The following is a 16027-nucleotide window of genomic DNA, read 5'->3' as shown; positions in this document are numbered from 1 at the left end:
CATGTTTAACTCAGACCAATATCAAAAGGCGTTTCGAAAAAATGTCCATATAACTGTGATTTTCAACAATTTATCAAAGTCCAAAGCCCTTAATTCCTTCAAAAATAAGCAGAATAGAAGGAAACTTAAACTTGATCTGTAACTCATCATGGTTTGATTAAACATATTTATTTAATGGATTTGGAAACAAGTTTTGCAACTTATATTAATCCCTTTCCACTTGGCAGGTGCGATAGCTGCCTTATAGCAGCATTAGTTTGCTCTTTTTCAAAACTACAAGGGTGTATTTAACAACTCATCATAATTTACTCACATATAACAATTCAGCCCAATATCTGAAGGTGTTTTGAAAAAAAAGTCCGTATAACTGTAATTTTTAACAATGTTTCAAAGTCCAAAGCCCGTACTTTCGACAAAAATTAGCGGAGCAAAACGAAACTTAAACTTGATCTGGAACTCATCATGGTTAACTTGCATACCAAAATTAGCCCAATATCTGAAGGTCTTAGAAAAAAGTCCGTATAATTGTTAGTTGCGGAATGACAGAATGACAGACAAAGGTTAAACTACATGGCACCGAAAAGTTCGTTTCGGGGCAATGAAAATTAATTTATAAATTAGCTTTTACGATCCATAGTTTGAGAAAAAATAAAAATACATGGATCATTTATTACACTGGGATATCGACAAATAGTTAACCAAATGGATCAGGAACAGCTATAAAAGAAAGAAAAAATATCGATATTATTGCATTATTTTTATATGCATAAATCAAAATTGTACTGTCCCAATAATAATTGCGACCACGTTTATAGTAATATTCAGTATGGGACGAGTACTTTAGGGACGAATTTACAAATCACAATTATGTAATGTTTGTTTTCTGTCCCAGACTTCAAATTGTCAATGTCATTAATAACAGACGCTATTAGAATTCATTGTTATGAAAGTCTCTTACTATCTAAGTACTATCTTCCTGCTAATGTAGACCATCTATTATCATAAGCATGTACTTGGATTCTACATTTTAAAATGCTTGTTTCAAGTTAGGAATATGACAGTTGTTGTCCATTCGTTTGATGTGTTTTATCATTTGATTTTGCCATTTGATTAGGGACTTTCCGTTTCTGAATTTTTCTCGGAGTTGAGTATTTTTGTGATTTTACTTTTAACAGATCATGCCTTCTATAGTAGCGCTCTTTATATTTGAAAAAAACAAAGAAATATAGTTAACAACAAACTCTGTATCAATGGCGTAGCACTAAAACCATATGAATTCATTATTTAATCCAATTGTACAAATCGAATTTCCCAAACCTTCTCAGATTGTTTTTCTAAATGATGCCACTAGACACTTTAATCAGTATAGACGTTCAAGTACTCCTCATGACATTGTTTTTTTTATTATTAAATATTTCATGAATGTGTGGTAATTCTTAAGCTTTTGCTTATTGATCCTTAAAATCAGAAGTTCCTTGATTAAATGTTTGTGTCTAACATGTACAGTTTACTGTATCTGTTTGCATCATTCTCACAGCCAATTGCAAAGCAGGAAAATGTAAACAACATATATGCGTAACCAGTGTTAAAAAAATGCTGCTATATCAAAACGCATTATTGACTTTCAATACATGTATAAGAGTTAACCCATATGCCAAACCTACCACCTTAAGAGCCATTCTAATGAAGTATGAGGTATGATGTTTTCTCTTTTATTTTCAGATTGTATCAATATTGTTTTCTCTCCTCAAAGCATTACTTAAGGTATATTCGATTACGTACATTTACGAACAATAATGTTTGATGCTTCCTGGTCTATCCCGAATTCATTTGTTGCTGTACATGTGAGTATTCCGGCTTCTTTTGGATCAGTTAATGTTATAACAGTACCATCTGTGGTAGTGTTGTGGACAGGTAGAGGCTGGGCTTGATGTAAGAACTATAAAAGAGATGTGATTTTGTAGGACAAGATGGTGGACGTACATTGATATCAGCAGATCATGTATCATAATATTGTGTCAATACAAGGTAATGTTGGGCATTCAAATACAGAAAACAGCAAAAGGTAAGGTGATGTTTTTGATTAAAAAAATTAAATCACTAAAACACGGCGTTTTATCCTATTGACAAATATTTCAGCTCAACCAATGGCCTTCGTCAGTGTCAATGACAATTTGTTTTTCATTTCCTGCCTGTGTTTTATCTTACCCGTATAAGACACATTTTTTTTAAGAACTTTTGGTCCTCAATATTTTTCAACTTTGTACTGATTTTGGCTTTCGAACTTTTTTTTATCTGAGCGTCACTGGTTAGTCTTGTGTGGACGAAACTCCCGTATATGGCGTATTGAATTTTAAATCTGGTACCATTTGTTCGCTATTATTCGTGTTTTTCTCTGTCCTATTTGTTATCCCATTTATTTGTATTGTAGTCGTGTCATTTTAATGTTACATTTAACATTTCCATAAAACCAGGTTCAACCCACCATTTTTTTTCTTAAAATGCTCTGAACCAAATCAGAAAAATGGCCATTGTTATACATGTTATATTATAGTTCGTTTCGGTGTGTGTTACACATGTTACATTTAAATGTTGTGTTTCTGTTGCGTCGTTGTTCTCCTCTTATTTTTGATGTATTAATCTAAGTTTTAGTTTGTAACCCGGATATGTTTTTTTATCTATTCATTTATGAATTTCTAACAGCGGTATACTACTTTTGCTTTTATTTATCATCTTGCTAGTTCCTGACTTCTGTTCAGTTTAGTCATGTGTACTTTTGTTTTTCTGTTTGTCTTTTTAATTTTCCGCCATGGCGTTGTCAGTTTATTTTAGATTTATGAGTTTCACTGTCCCTTTGGTATCTTTCGTCCCTCTTTTAGAAGATAACCAGATTCGCTGGGTTGATAATTTATATAAACTTATTTTTCGGCAAAATAACAAACCTGTTTATATCATGTGCATATTTTAAAAAAGTCTTTATATTTTGAAATTCTTTTACCGTTTTCCTGCTTTTATCATACACACATTTTAAGTTACATACATTTATACTGTGTCTGAAATTTAACCAACACAGTTAGATCAGTAATTTTACAAAACATATAAATATACATAGATGTCATTGTAGGTGTGTGTATCTGTAATGTATTGAGTAGATTGACAAAAATGAAGAAAAAGAAACTTGAATTACCGATGAAAATGTCCAAGTTAATGTGGGATATGGTAACCCTGTAGCGATACAAGTCATGTTGTAAGGTTGTCCTGCTATTACAACTACTGATAATGGAGGAGTTACTATCTTAGGTTTATCTGAAATACATATATATAAATTTGACATACTGCATTTGTACTGCCCACTGTATACTGGAAAAAAGAAACCAAGCGTTCATACTGTATACACACCAAACGTTAGGTTAAAGTTAAACGTTACAATACCAGATTCGTCAAATGTTTGTTGGATGCAGAGAATTTACATATTAGTGTTATATATTTCTGAGTTGAGTGTAACGCCAAATTTCGATGTGATAGTACACATTCAGTTCGGGTAAAAGAACCAGCCGAAGCACGTTTACGATTGCACAATTTCCTCGCTGTGTTGAAGACTAATTCGACTGTTTCTGCAAATTGGAGTTCACAACACGAAAATAACACACAACATATAGTTTTAACAACAAAATCAATTAATCAAGGTTGCACTTTGTAGATGTAAATACCAATGTTTACAGGCGGAAACCCAGTTGAAATAGAACAAAAGAATCGAAGCTTTTTTTTTGTTTTTAGAGAAGGCGATAAATGCTTACTGTAAAATCTACTTCAGTAACATTTTTTTTAAAAGTTAATAGAAACAAATAAAACGACAATTTTCTTCTAAATTACGAAGTCTGTTATTTTAAAAAACCCATTTGCATAAGTTTTCAATTTATCTATTAAATAGTAATGCAGAACAATTATATATCAAATAGACGACATGGGTACCTATCAAGTTGGATGTCGAAAATGTATAACCTCCGATTTTAATCTTTTTTAACCACGGACGGCGAATAAATCAATCTTTTAGTTTAGTAATTTTAGTGTCTGCCCTACCATTATGTGACTCAAGAGAAAATTCCAAAAAATAGGTAACAATTGTATCGAAAAGAGAAAATTGAGTGCACCTTTTTATGTTAGGGTGTGTTTGAGGTGTTTATTTTCTTTTTTAAACGTACAAAGCAAGAGTATTTGATATATCATCTAGAATACAATCATTTTTATATATCAAAGCTACAGGTTGACTTTATAACATAAAACAAATCACAGTTCGAAAAGATGAAATATATGGGTCAAGTGAAATACCTATCTAATAAATCACAAAAACAGAGTAGTTGTGTTCAGTCTTTTAAGTTGGATGATGAAAATGCATATCTTCGAAAAAAAATATTTTTGTGTGTGTGATAACTTGGGTTTATAATCTTCAACCACTAAACATTTTTAGTATGCCCTTCCACGAAATATTTAATTAGAATTTTTTTAAATGTTTAAAATTTTTCGAAAATTCCACCTGACAACCGATCAGACGACAGTTTTAAGTTGAATCAATGTAGACAAGATCATTAACTAATGCTTTTTTAAAATACAAATAATATATAAGGATCGTAATGGTGCTATGTGGATAAATTTATCGGTTTTCAAGAGCAAAATTGGCAGCACGTCATCCCTACAATGGCTTCCATTTCTACGATTGTGAAAATGAACTGACGTAATGGGGAAATTATTTTGACGAAGTAGAATCCTGACTGTTTAACAATAAACTAATCATAGATACCAGGATAAAATTTTACATTTACGCCAGACGCACGTTTCGTTTACAAAAGACTCATAAGTGACGCTCGAATCCAAAAGAGTTAAAAAGGCCAAATAAAGTACGAAGATGAAGAGCATTTAGGACCAAAGTTCTTAAAAGTTTTGCCAAATACAGCGAAGGTTACAAACCACTCGACGATTCTTGTACAATATTCATAGATATTTTGTTGGTTTTACGTACTGGTTCGCAGATGTGATCTCATTGTTTCTTCGTAAAGAGACATAACTAGAAAATGTTAACAGTATAGTTACACATTGTAGCGGCGTAAATTGTATTTGGACGAAAACCCAAAGTGTAAGATAGTACATAATTTTGGTTTGAACTCTTAGAATGTCTGATATTTTTGTATTCTTGTATTTCGTTTTTGGTAGTGTGCTTTGTATATATGCATTTTTTGTGTTTCTTTGTCAAATGTTTATATGTGTTGTTTTTATTTTAAAGTGATTAAGATCATAATACAATGATGACTGCTGTACCCCTATTGTAGATATTTTTACCTTGAGTCCATGTGTTTTGTTAACACATCGTTATCAATGCAATTGGATCGTATACAACTCATAAAAAAAGAGGTTTCGCTAGCTATAAAACCAGATTCAATCCACCATTGTTTACATACCAAAATAGCAGTACCAAGTCAGGAATAGGATAGTTGTTATCAATTCGTCTGATGTGTTTGAGCTCTTGATTTTGACATTTGATGACTTTTAGTTTTCATTTTGAATTTTCTTCAAAGTTCGCTATTTTTGGTATTTAACTTTTTAATGTTGAAAGTATGACGCACAGCCCTATGTTTTGACCTTTGAAAAAAATAATAGTGCATATCAACTTTCCCTTCTATGTTATAACATTTTACGACACTTCAAAATACAAATGGAACGGTTTTAACCGAAAAGAGAATTCCAATGGGAAATTGCATTGTCTTTATTTACATAAGTTCAATCTAAAGATATGTAAACGACTCTAAATTACTTAATCATATTATCAAAATATTGTTAATACTCTCCATGCACCCAAGTACGGATTTGATGACAGAAATATATTGAAACTGATACCACATCTTCCTATATATATTTATACACATGTTATGCTACCTCCTGATAGGTACACATGGATATGTGCTTCACTAACACCAGCGTCATTTTCAGCCACACAAGAATAGATACCACGTGAAGAATTTGAAACTTGTGGTATCATTATAGTGGTTCCATGTTCTGAAATCTTGTTCTGAAATAGAACGTCACATTAAACGTGTTAAAACACATTAATAACTAATTTTCATGCCTGTTTTGCTTCTGTTTGATTTGATAAGATCTAAACAAGTAAACACGACGCACTGCAAGATAATATTCACCAGTGATACCAGCACGGTTCGTGTTCCTTAAATGAGGTTGTTAAATTTGATGTATGCCTTTATACTTTTACTGTAAACACTGTTTTTGTGATATAAAAAAAGAAAAGGGCTATGATTGTCTATGAAACAACACTCCACAAGAGACCAAAATGACAAATAAATTAACAACTATAGGTCAACGTACGGTCTTCAACAAAGCAACGCCCATACCACATAGTCATCTATTAAAGGACCCGAAATGACCATGTGAAACAATTCACACTTTATTGGTGTAAACAAAATGAACAAAAAACATATATGTTATCATAAAAAACGACAACCTCGAAATTACAGGCTTATGACTTCTGACAGGTACATACATAAAGAATTTTGCGGTGTTAAACATGTTAGCGGAATTCCAAACCATCCCCAAACCTGGAACAATGGTATAACAGTACAACATGAGAATGAAATAAAAATCAGTTGAAAAAGGCTCGACTCATCAGATGGATAAAAATACAAATATTATTTTTCTACTCTCTACACTCAATGCACATAATCTAAAAGAATCGTCTTTTGAAAAATATCATTGCAAATTTATTTGCTGTAACTCGTTTTAAGCCTTTTTCTATAACGAAAAATAAAAGATGTTAGATACACGTACTGGAAATGTGAGGATATGATTGAAGCTTTAAATTTTCTCCTAGATATTCATTCCCTATTTATTTTTTTCATTTTTTTAGACGACGATGTTCCTTTAGCTCCATCATTCGGTGTGAATCTATTCCAACTCGTTCGATACATTGTATGCCCGTTTGTGTAGTGAGGTCAAAGATTTTAACGAACGTAATCAATGCATCACTGGTAAATTATTAAGTCGGGGATTTTGTTATCATAAATTACTTAAAACCTTTAATAAACTCTTTCATAGATTCAAAGTAACGTTGGCTGTACCTTACAAAAAATGGTATTTCACATCCTAAATTTTACGGTAGTATTGTTCTTACTTGAAGCGCGGAAATCACTATGTGATCAATGTAAACTAATTGAACGATCCTTTAAACACACTTATTAGTAAGGGTTATCTTACCAATGTTGTTATCATATCTTTGAATATAGTTTACTTTGGCACTAATATTGATTTTGTCCTAAGCAAATTAAAACATAGCAAAATGTGTATTCTATTCAACGGGATGTATAGAAATACACACTTATTCATTTTTATATATAAAGAAGTAAACTCCTAAACATCTTACTCCCTGTCGGTATATTTATTTGTGGCCTAGTACAAATCATGTCATCTTTGGTTGTCCCTGACGTCAAAATAAAAAAATCCCTGGGATATGTTTTAGTTGATTTTAGTATATGATGCATGATTTTGTATTATTAATGTTTTTGGCTTTTAACTAGCTGTCAGAAACTACGAGTACTCTAAAATCGTATTTTCTTGTTGATTTGACCTGTTGATACTTTTTGTAATGCTTTTCTTGTTATGTATCTGGTCTATATACCAGCTTTGATTGTTTGGAATTATTAAAATGGTCACTTCGTCGTACTCTGAATATCCAACGTATTTCCTTTCTCCCTAAATACTGTTCCGGCACATGTACAAGAAGAACAATTGTACAGTTTTATTGTTGATATTCACCCCACATATACCAAGTTTAAGATTAGTTTTATTGACATACAAGAGAATTCTTTGCATTCCTAAACCATTTTGTAAACGAAAGATTATATGGACAGAAGAAAGGGTATGCTTAAAAACAAAAACAAAAACAAAATATTTTCATTTACCTATGTATAATATGACGTAATTCTTTTCATAGTTTGCTTTTCTTAAATTGTTTAACATTTCACATCGGTTTTTTACTTTTACTTCAATCATTCGTTCATGTTTTGTTACTTGTTTGAATATGTTCTAAGTCGGGAATCTGATGTTCAGTGGTTGTCGTCTGTTTATATGGTTCCTAAGTGTTGATTTTGTATATAGATTAGTCCGTCGTTACCGTTTGAATTGTTTTACCCTAATAATGTCTTGAGAACTTTTTAGCTTGCTGTCCGGTGTGATCTTAGGCTCCGTTTGAAAGACCGTACCTTTACCTATAATGGTTTGATTTTATAAATTGTGACTTGGATGGAGGGTTGTCTCATTGGTTCTCCTACCACATCTCCCTATATCTTAATAATACAATACAAGTGGATATCCATTTGACGAGACTCTGTACTTATAGGTGTCATACCACCAATTACTCCCTCAAATTTAGAACGTATGTGAAAGTAGGCCTACTCGGACAAAAAAAAGTGCATTTGATGTCATTGTTCACCTAAAATAACCAACAAATTTGCAGAAATGAAAGTTTTGTTGAAAGAGAAATATATTAAGACCATTTTGAGCCAAAATTTACCTGTCTATGAGTTTGCATTAAAAATTGAGGATTAATGCGCTCCATAGTATACTAATTTAAGATTTCCAGAAAACCAGGGGTTATTTTTAGTGGTACCTCCTTTCGGAAGCTCTCTGCTTTCTAATATGATTTTGAATGTATGTTGAAAATTGGCATGCAGAAAGGTGACACCTGTACAATTCAGGATATACCTAGTTTCTATGAAGTTAAACTTAAGGTAAAATATTTAGAAAGCTGTGAAAATTGCAAAATTTGGTTGAACAGATATGGACTTTTAATTGGTGGTATGACACCTTATACATCCTGTCGTACATTGAACGAAAACAATATTTTATTTCTACCTGAGCGATTCTACGTTAATGTTAATATAACTATGTGTTTATCAGAGTTAGGATTCGGTACTTTTAACATCTTTCAATCCTTTATGGGTTGATTTTACATATATAAATAAACTAATGACAGTTTTTCGAATATAGGTCATCAAAATATTGTTTTCTTCAAAATATTAAGTTGAAAAAAGAAGCAAAAAGGTACGGAAAAGAGCGTGGCCTGTTTAGCATGATGTATTGATATTGGTTTCAAATGATTAAAGTTTTCTTGAGTAACCAATTGAAATGGACAAATGGAAGAACTGATACGTGCATACCTGTTGATCCCCTTATCTAGATAAGGTGTTTAGCAGTTAGGCTTACATATAGAACCTAACTTATTTTATAACGTTTTTAAAGTCCCGATGAAATATAATCTATCCGGTTGAAGTACATACATGATTAAACTTCCACGTTACATTAGGTTCAGGATATCCTGATATTTGACATGTAATGTTGACCTCAGAATAATATCTTGCAGTGATTGACGAAGGCGCTTTTATCGTTGGTGCAATATGGCGTTCATGAGTTGTAGGCTGTTGTATTGCTGTAAACAGTAAAAAAATATATTAAATATACATATCTTACGTATGATAAATCTAAAAAAAACCGGAAAAATAAGTTAGTACGTTCAATGTACAGATGTATGTTTGTCATTGCATTATCATTTGTTATCGACTTATAAGTTTATAAAACACTTCTGGTATGTTCAATCAACTGAAATACGCAAACGTGATAGTCTGAGGCTGATTGTTTTTTTCCATAAATGTGCAAAATAATATCTGTGAATGTCACACTTGCGTTCAATGCAATATGATAAAAGTCGAAGTCCGTGCTCACAATGATATGAATTGGTGTAGGATACTCAACACTTAAAGTAAACTCAATTACGCTCCCATTAATAAAAAAATGTAGATGAAGGGGAAGTGTACGTTTTTTAATACTCCACAGATTTTTTTGAGATTTCACATATGAATTCTTTTTGTAAGAAAAACATACCAGAAAATAAAAACAAAAATATTGATAAGCTATTTAAATATCTATATGACAAAATATCAAACATTGCTCAGTAGGGTTTCCCCTGGGTCAATTATTTTTTTCGCCACCTTTCGGCAAAAAATATATTTTTCGCCACTTTATATTTTTTTTTCGCCAAGCAACATAAATAAATTTTTCATTTAAGATTTTCCTTCTTTCTATCCCCCACCCTCTGCTGTAGTTGGAAAGGTAAACAAACTTTTTTTTATAAACTTAAAAGGGGGAAATGAACAACTTTTCTAAAAGGAGGGTCTACTTTTGTCTTACTTTTAATATTAAGGAAGATATAAGTCCACGAATATTACAAAATTCTTGGAGGACATGTCTTGACCTTATGATACCAGTTTTGTTTGGAGAAAAGTTTCTTCAAATAATAAAAATATGTACCCTTTTGTACTAAGAAATGATAGTCATTAAATACATTGAAGGGTTAACCTCATTTGAGGAGTTGTTCCCAACCTGTTGAATACATTTCTTTATAACGACAGTTTTCTTTTCTGGACCATCGCTGATAGTTCTATAAGTATAGTAGTCTCAGACCATGGCCATCGTATTAATGAAAATGTTGACACGTAAAACTCTTGGTAAAACTATCGCTTGAACTTAAAACGACTTATGAAGTACCCTATCAAATCAGTTATCTATATCAAGGTTGAAGGATAGACTTTTTTAAGTCGGAGAATTTTCTTGCTTTTGAACATTTTTCGTCAGTTTTCCTTTCCAAACCATCGTTTAAAAAAGTTAACGAGATAATCATCAAGTTTGAATCAAACACAGGCGTTGCAAAGTTGTTAATCAATTCATTATGTGACATGTGATGGACACTATTTAACCATATCATTTAAAAATTTTGTCGAACAATACAATCAACACCTTTATTAATTAGTCCTTTGTAGCCTACACATAAAAATTGCAATCAGCTGATTATTGATTTACTGTCAAAATAGTAACGAGTTCAAGGTGACTTCCGAATATTGCCTAATCTTCTTCTTCTGGTATTCTTTTTCCGTCCACGTTGGGACAACCTTAATTGAGTAGCATTTTCGTTCTTCAATATCTACAGACAACAGTAATCCGTCATCACAATAATCAGGTAAAGTCCGACAAATCCGAAAAAAATAAACAAACAAGATGGACGAAATTAAATCGTTGTTTATGTTTCTTTCGCCAATTTATTTCGCAAATGATGAATTTTAATCGCCATAATTATTATTTTTTCGCAAAATGCGAAAATGGCGACCGCCAGCAGAAACCCTGTTGCTCAGATAAAAGCAATTATATTGAATTTAAATAATTTTCGGGGATTTCTTTTTTAATCGTAGATCGAATACTCATCTAATATCATTTGATGACTTATTTGTAATTCCTGATTTTTCCCTTTTGGTACACAATCTATTTTTGCAATTCCTTCGTTTTGTAGAACTTCATTTTTGTTCCATCAAAACTTGGGCAAGTTTAATTTCTTAATTAATTGAACGATTTTCTTAAGGTACCGATCATTTATCGCCTTTCATTCCTTTGAAAAATATCCTTTGTTTTATTTTTATGCCCAACCTACGATAGTAGAGGGGCATTATGTTTTCTGGTCTGTGGCTCCGTTCGTTCGTTCGTCCGTCCGTTCGTTCGTTCGTCCTGCTTCAGGTTAAAGATTTTGGTCGAGGTAGTTTTTGATGAAGTTGAAGTCCAATCAACTTGAAACTTAGTATATATGTTCCTTATTATATGATCTTTCTAATTTTAATGTCAAATTAGAGTTCTGATCCCAATTTCACGGTCCACTGAACATAGAAAATGATAGTGCGAGTGGGGCATTTGTGTACTGGGGACACATTCTTGTTTAACTTACATTTGAAGAACTAAATTATGTCAATAACAAACAGAAACATTTTCTAAACCCCCTAACCAATCACTCGCCCTTAATGTTTGAAGGATTCAAACTTTTTTTCGTCTCTTTCTCTCTAAAAGAACCGTTATTTTGACCAATTGATCTCTAACCCGGGCATTTATACAGGTCGAACACAAGTTCAGGAATCACACTCCTTTGTATTTTTGTATCAAAAACAGCATTGACGACGAATCACATTTTGTTCTTGACCTTTTGCTTTATACTGAATTTAGAGATAAACGTTTCAAAGACATTATATTAGATGTCAACTACTTGAAAATGAACAATGACGAAAAACTTTATCATATCTTAATCAACTTTCACGAAAAACTGCTAAATATCTGGTGGACGCAATTAGGAAACGACGTCAAGTTGTATTTGCACAAGTTTGAATAATTATCGTAATCTATAATTTATTGATGAATATATATCCTATTGTAATTATTATATCATATGACTAGATACATTCAATTTGATTATTGATACTAACTATCAAACTCGTGACACAAATCAGATATGAATTTTAATATTTAATATTATTTAGGTGACTTATAGACCGATTGGGTCGAGTGTTTATGTATGTATTATGTTAAACCATGTTAATTGACACACTACTGTAATTACACAAGTCACTATAACAAATGCTCTACTTACTAACTTACTTACTATTTCAATTTGCAAGAACTACATGATAGGCCAGTAAATTAAAAAAAGGTTTAACCGTTCAGCTATTTACATTTTGGATTTTATTTTTTATTTCATTATGATTCTAATGTTTGTCTATTTAGGTTAGTGTTACCTTTAACTATTATTTGCACAACTTCGAGGTCAACACCAGCATCGTTCGTTGCTTTGCAGACGTAAAAACCCTGATCTTCATGGATAACTTTGGTAAATTGCAGAAAATCTTCAACTTGTTTTGCATTAGATGGAAGTTGTTCCTAAAATTTATCTTAATGGTTATAATCATCCGATTATATACATATTTTTCTGATCTTGATGTCAGCTTTCAAAAGTTTGAACTTCAATTGTTTAAACAATTATCTACTTAAGATGTGTAAACACTTGAACACATAACACGCAGTAGTGTTTTTTGTTTGAAAAATCTTATATTACAATCAAATCAATGTTCATAAAGACATTCATCTAAAACTTCGGAGTCTTCCGTAAACCCAATCATAAGTTTATATTTGTTGACTAAACGTGACAAATAACAACCTAGCAGATTTACATTTAATTTAAAGCATCTAAATCCTAAACGAAGTCGCTTAATTCATGCAAACGAATCGAACCAAATAGAATAAAACAAGAACACTAAATATGACAAAAACATTTGCACAAAAATCCAAGGCCGTTAATAGAAACCCATATTGCCTAGTTAATTAAATCTTAAATGTAATTTTAACTCCTTTCGTGTAATGTAATTTGTTTTCAGTTTTCTCCCTACTTTTGAACTAAACACAATTATATTGCTTTGTTTCACAACAATAATTGTTGTAACGTGAAAACAAGTATCTTGTCAGGGAGGAATAAATTGTAATTTGTAGAAAACCAAATCTAAATCAAAGAAAACTTTCTCTTTAAAACTGACATAATTAATACATTTAATTCTTTATTGACAAAAAATTTAGGACTTTCGAACAACAGTATACTACATGTTTTTAGGACGTGACGTATTGTCAAAATAAAAACAGTCGGCAATAACATTGGAACCAACTTTACTCCTCTTCTTTCCGATGATTTCCTTTATTCACATAATGTGCACCTCATACAGTAACGTCTTGGGAAGACGACAAAAGTTAACGTCAGCTTTTAATATTACTTTTGCTATAAGGGTGTTCTCTAACCAAAAACGGTTAGGTGAATGCATCCCAGCGAAGTTAAAATAAAGAAACAAACATAAATAAAATTGGTTTGTTTCATATCGTAAATTACATTTATAAATTTACAATGAAGGTCACTTGCTCTGTTATTAGTTTTCGAACTTGTGTTTTGTATTCTATGTTTCTCCATTTGGACGTTTTCATATACTGTCCTCAGCATTCTCGATTCATCCTTCGTTTTTGAATAACATACAAAAATTGGAGATTAACTAATCATGAAATCACGGAATAGTAGAGGTCATGCTATTGGCATATAGATTGTGAGTTTTAGTTTAGTTAAAAGGTAGATACAAACGTGACTAAAGGGAATTGTCCACAAAATTCAACTAAATCATAGACTCGCATTAATTTTATAAAAACATCACAAAAGTATTGTGGTTTCCTGCTTTCGATACTTGTCTCGCCATTTAATTATATCATATATTACTAAAAGATTTAAGAAACCAGACTTTTGACTGCTCACATTTAATCCTTCCCACACAATCGTTGGGAATGGAATGCCTTCTGCAAAACATGGAATTCTAGCAATTTGAGATCCTACCATTAAGGTAACACTCTTCTGTGTGTTGATCTGGGGTCTCGTCATTTTTGTTGTTACTAGAATACAAATGATATTGGAATTATACTCTAATATATCTATTAGGACCAAAAAAGTAGTATTCATTATGATGTTTTTTTCTTTACGCTTTAGACAACCAATGAAAACTATCTCTAAATAGAACATTTTATAGGATAGTCAATGGTTCATCGTTTTCTTTTTGATGTAGATTGTTTAAATAATGTGTGTATTGTTTTGATACAAGTGTCTTTATAAATTAAACAGACTTAAGGGGGTACAGAACACCTAAGATAAGATAACTCTAACTCATAGTCCGATTCATTGCTACGTTTTAAAATCATGTGCAATATGCAAGCTTTTAAAAGATCATGATCAGAATGTTTACATTATTGCTAAGAGCAGCTGTACACCTATTGTTATTCATTTAATCTTTTAATCCATTTAAAGTTACTTATTTTCAATAAATGTATCTTCAAAGAGACATAAAAGGGAAATTTCAGAGTGAAAAAAATTACAAAAAAAACCAGGAAGTTAGAAAAGTAGGGAAACAGAAAGGACCATAACTGTTTTCGTGTTTTACTTGCCAATGCCTAGGTCTTACATAAAATAAAATAAAATACAAAAAGTCAAAAGTCTAGAAATAAAAATGTTTTCCTGCATTTTTTTGAATCATTGGAAAAGGGGGGAATTTGCACCAGGAAATTTTTTTTTTAAGTTCGGGATTTCGGGATAAGGGAATTCTTTTTTCGAACTTCGGAATAGCGGGATTTAAATTTATTTAAACTCGGGATTTCATGTTTTTAGACCGGGATTTCGGGATCAGGACCCCTTCTACCTACCCTCCATCATCTGACATCATTGTCCTGAATTTTAATTTTTCATTCTTTAGGGACCTGCACTTTTCATTAGTTTATCCTGAACTTGTTTACATAGATTGCAATCTGCTTGTTATGCCAAATTACTGTTGCTGTTTTTGTTTGCTCAAATGCTTTTCATGCCTTTTTTCAAATTTCATCCAAGCATCTGACAATAAAATGTTAACTAAATAAATAAATAAACTATGGACAATTATACAATGCTTCTGTTCGTAGATCTTCGTACAAGATTGATTAAAATCAAAACTGAATGGACTCCACAATACTTTTTTTTAAAACCATACATGTAGTTTTTAATGAAATATGGGCTTAGTAATTAATATACGTAGTAATCAGGTAATGTTAAATAGGTTATGAATAATTTATAATTCTAAAATTTCTGGCATATATTTTTGAAGTGCAATTGAATATTTTATTATATGATTTATATTCATGTAAAAAGTAAAAATATACCGAGGGGGATAATCAACCACCAGTGGAGCATTAACCTGTCATGGAAAAAAGACAAGAAGAAGAAAAAAACATCCTATTCAGTCCACAAGACAATACACACATGTATGCACTTTCATATTCATCTGAATAAAAAAAATATTAGTATCTTTTTTCAAATTTTATCCTGACAATTTATTTTAAGTGTAGAAAATAAACGGGTGTCTTCTATTCCGTCCGCAATTTTAGGGAAAAAAAGTCTATATTTAGAATCGTGGTTGAAACTGAAACTACACATGTATGATATAAATAGAACATGTTATTTTTGCATTATCAATGAATTTCGAAGGGATAGCAAAATTTGTTATTTTTCTTTTATTGTGCTTTTGTACCTTTCCGATTTTTTTTTTATCAAATG

At 31.5% G+C, this 16027-nt stretch overlaps 1 protein-coding gene across 1 annotated transcript; it reads right to left on the bottom strand.

Annotated features, from left to right (window-relative positions):
* Nucleotides 1-653: 653 nt before the first annotated feature.
* LOC139496355 (neuronal cell adhesion molecule-like) lies at nt 654-14340 on the bottom strand. Its single transcript, XM_071284881.1, has 7 exons — nt 14210-14340; nt 12663-12804; nt 9339-9487; nt 5929-6061; nt 3188-3306; nt 1783-1939; nt 654-717 (listed from the first exon to the last, which is right to left on the bottom strand). Exons 1-7 carry the CDS (start codon nt 14330-14332, stop codon nt 695-697), a joined length of 846 nt encoding a protein of 281 aa, XP_071140982.1. The 5' UTR covers nt 14333-14340; the 3' UTR covers nt 654-694.
* Nucleotides 14341-16027: the final 1687 nt, after the last annotated feature.

Source organism: Mytilus edulis, chromosome 11, assembly GCF_963676685.1.
Source record: "Mytilus edulis chromosome 11, xbMytEdul2.2, whole genome shotgun sequence".
NCBI lineage: Eukaryota > Metazoa > Mollusca > Bivalvia > Mytilida > Mytilidae > Mytilus > Mytilus edulis.
This window is presented reverse-complemented; position numbering and strand designations above follow the sequence as displayed.

Excerpts from the sequence above, each read along its gene's own strand:
- LOC139496355 (XM_071284881.1), bottom strand. The coding sequence starts at position 14,332 with ATGACGAGACCCCAGATCAACACACAGAAGAGTGTTACCTTAATGGTA. Across the intron at positions 12,805-14,209 it reads TTGTGTGGGAAGGATTAAAT|GAACAACTTCCATCTAATGC; the intron begins GTGAGCAGTCAA and ends GATAAATTTTAG. Across the intron at positions 9,488-12,662 it reads TGTGCAAATAATAGTTAAAG|CAATACAACAGCCTACAACT; the intron begins GTAACACTAACC and ends TACTGTTTACAG.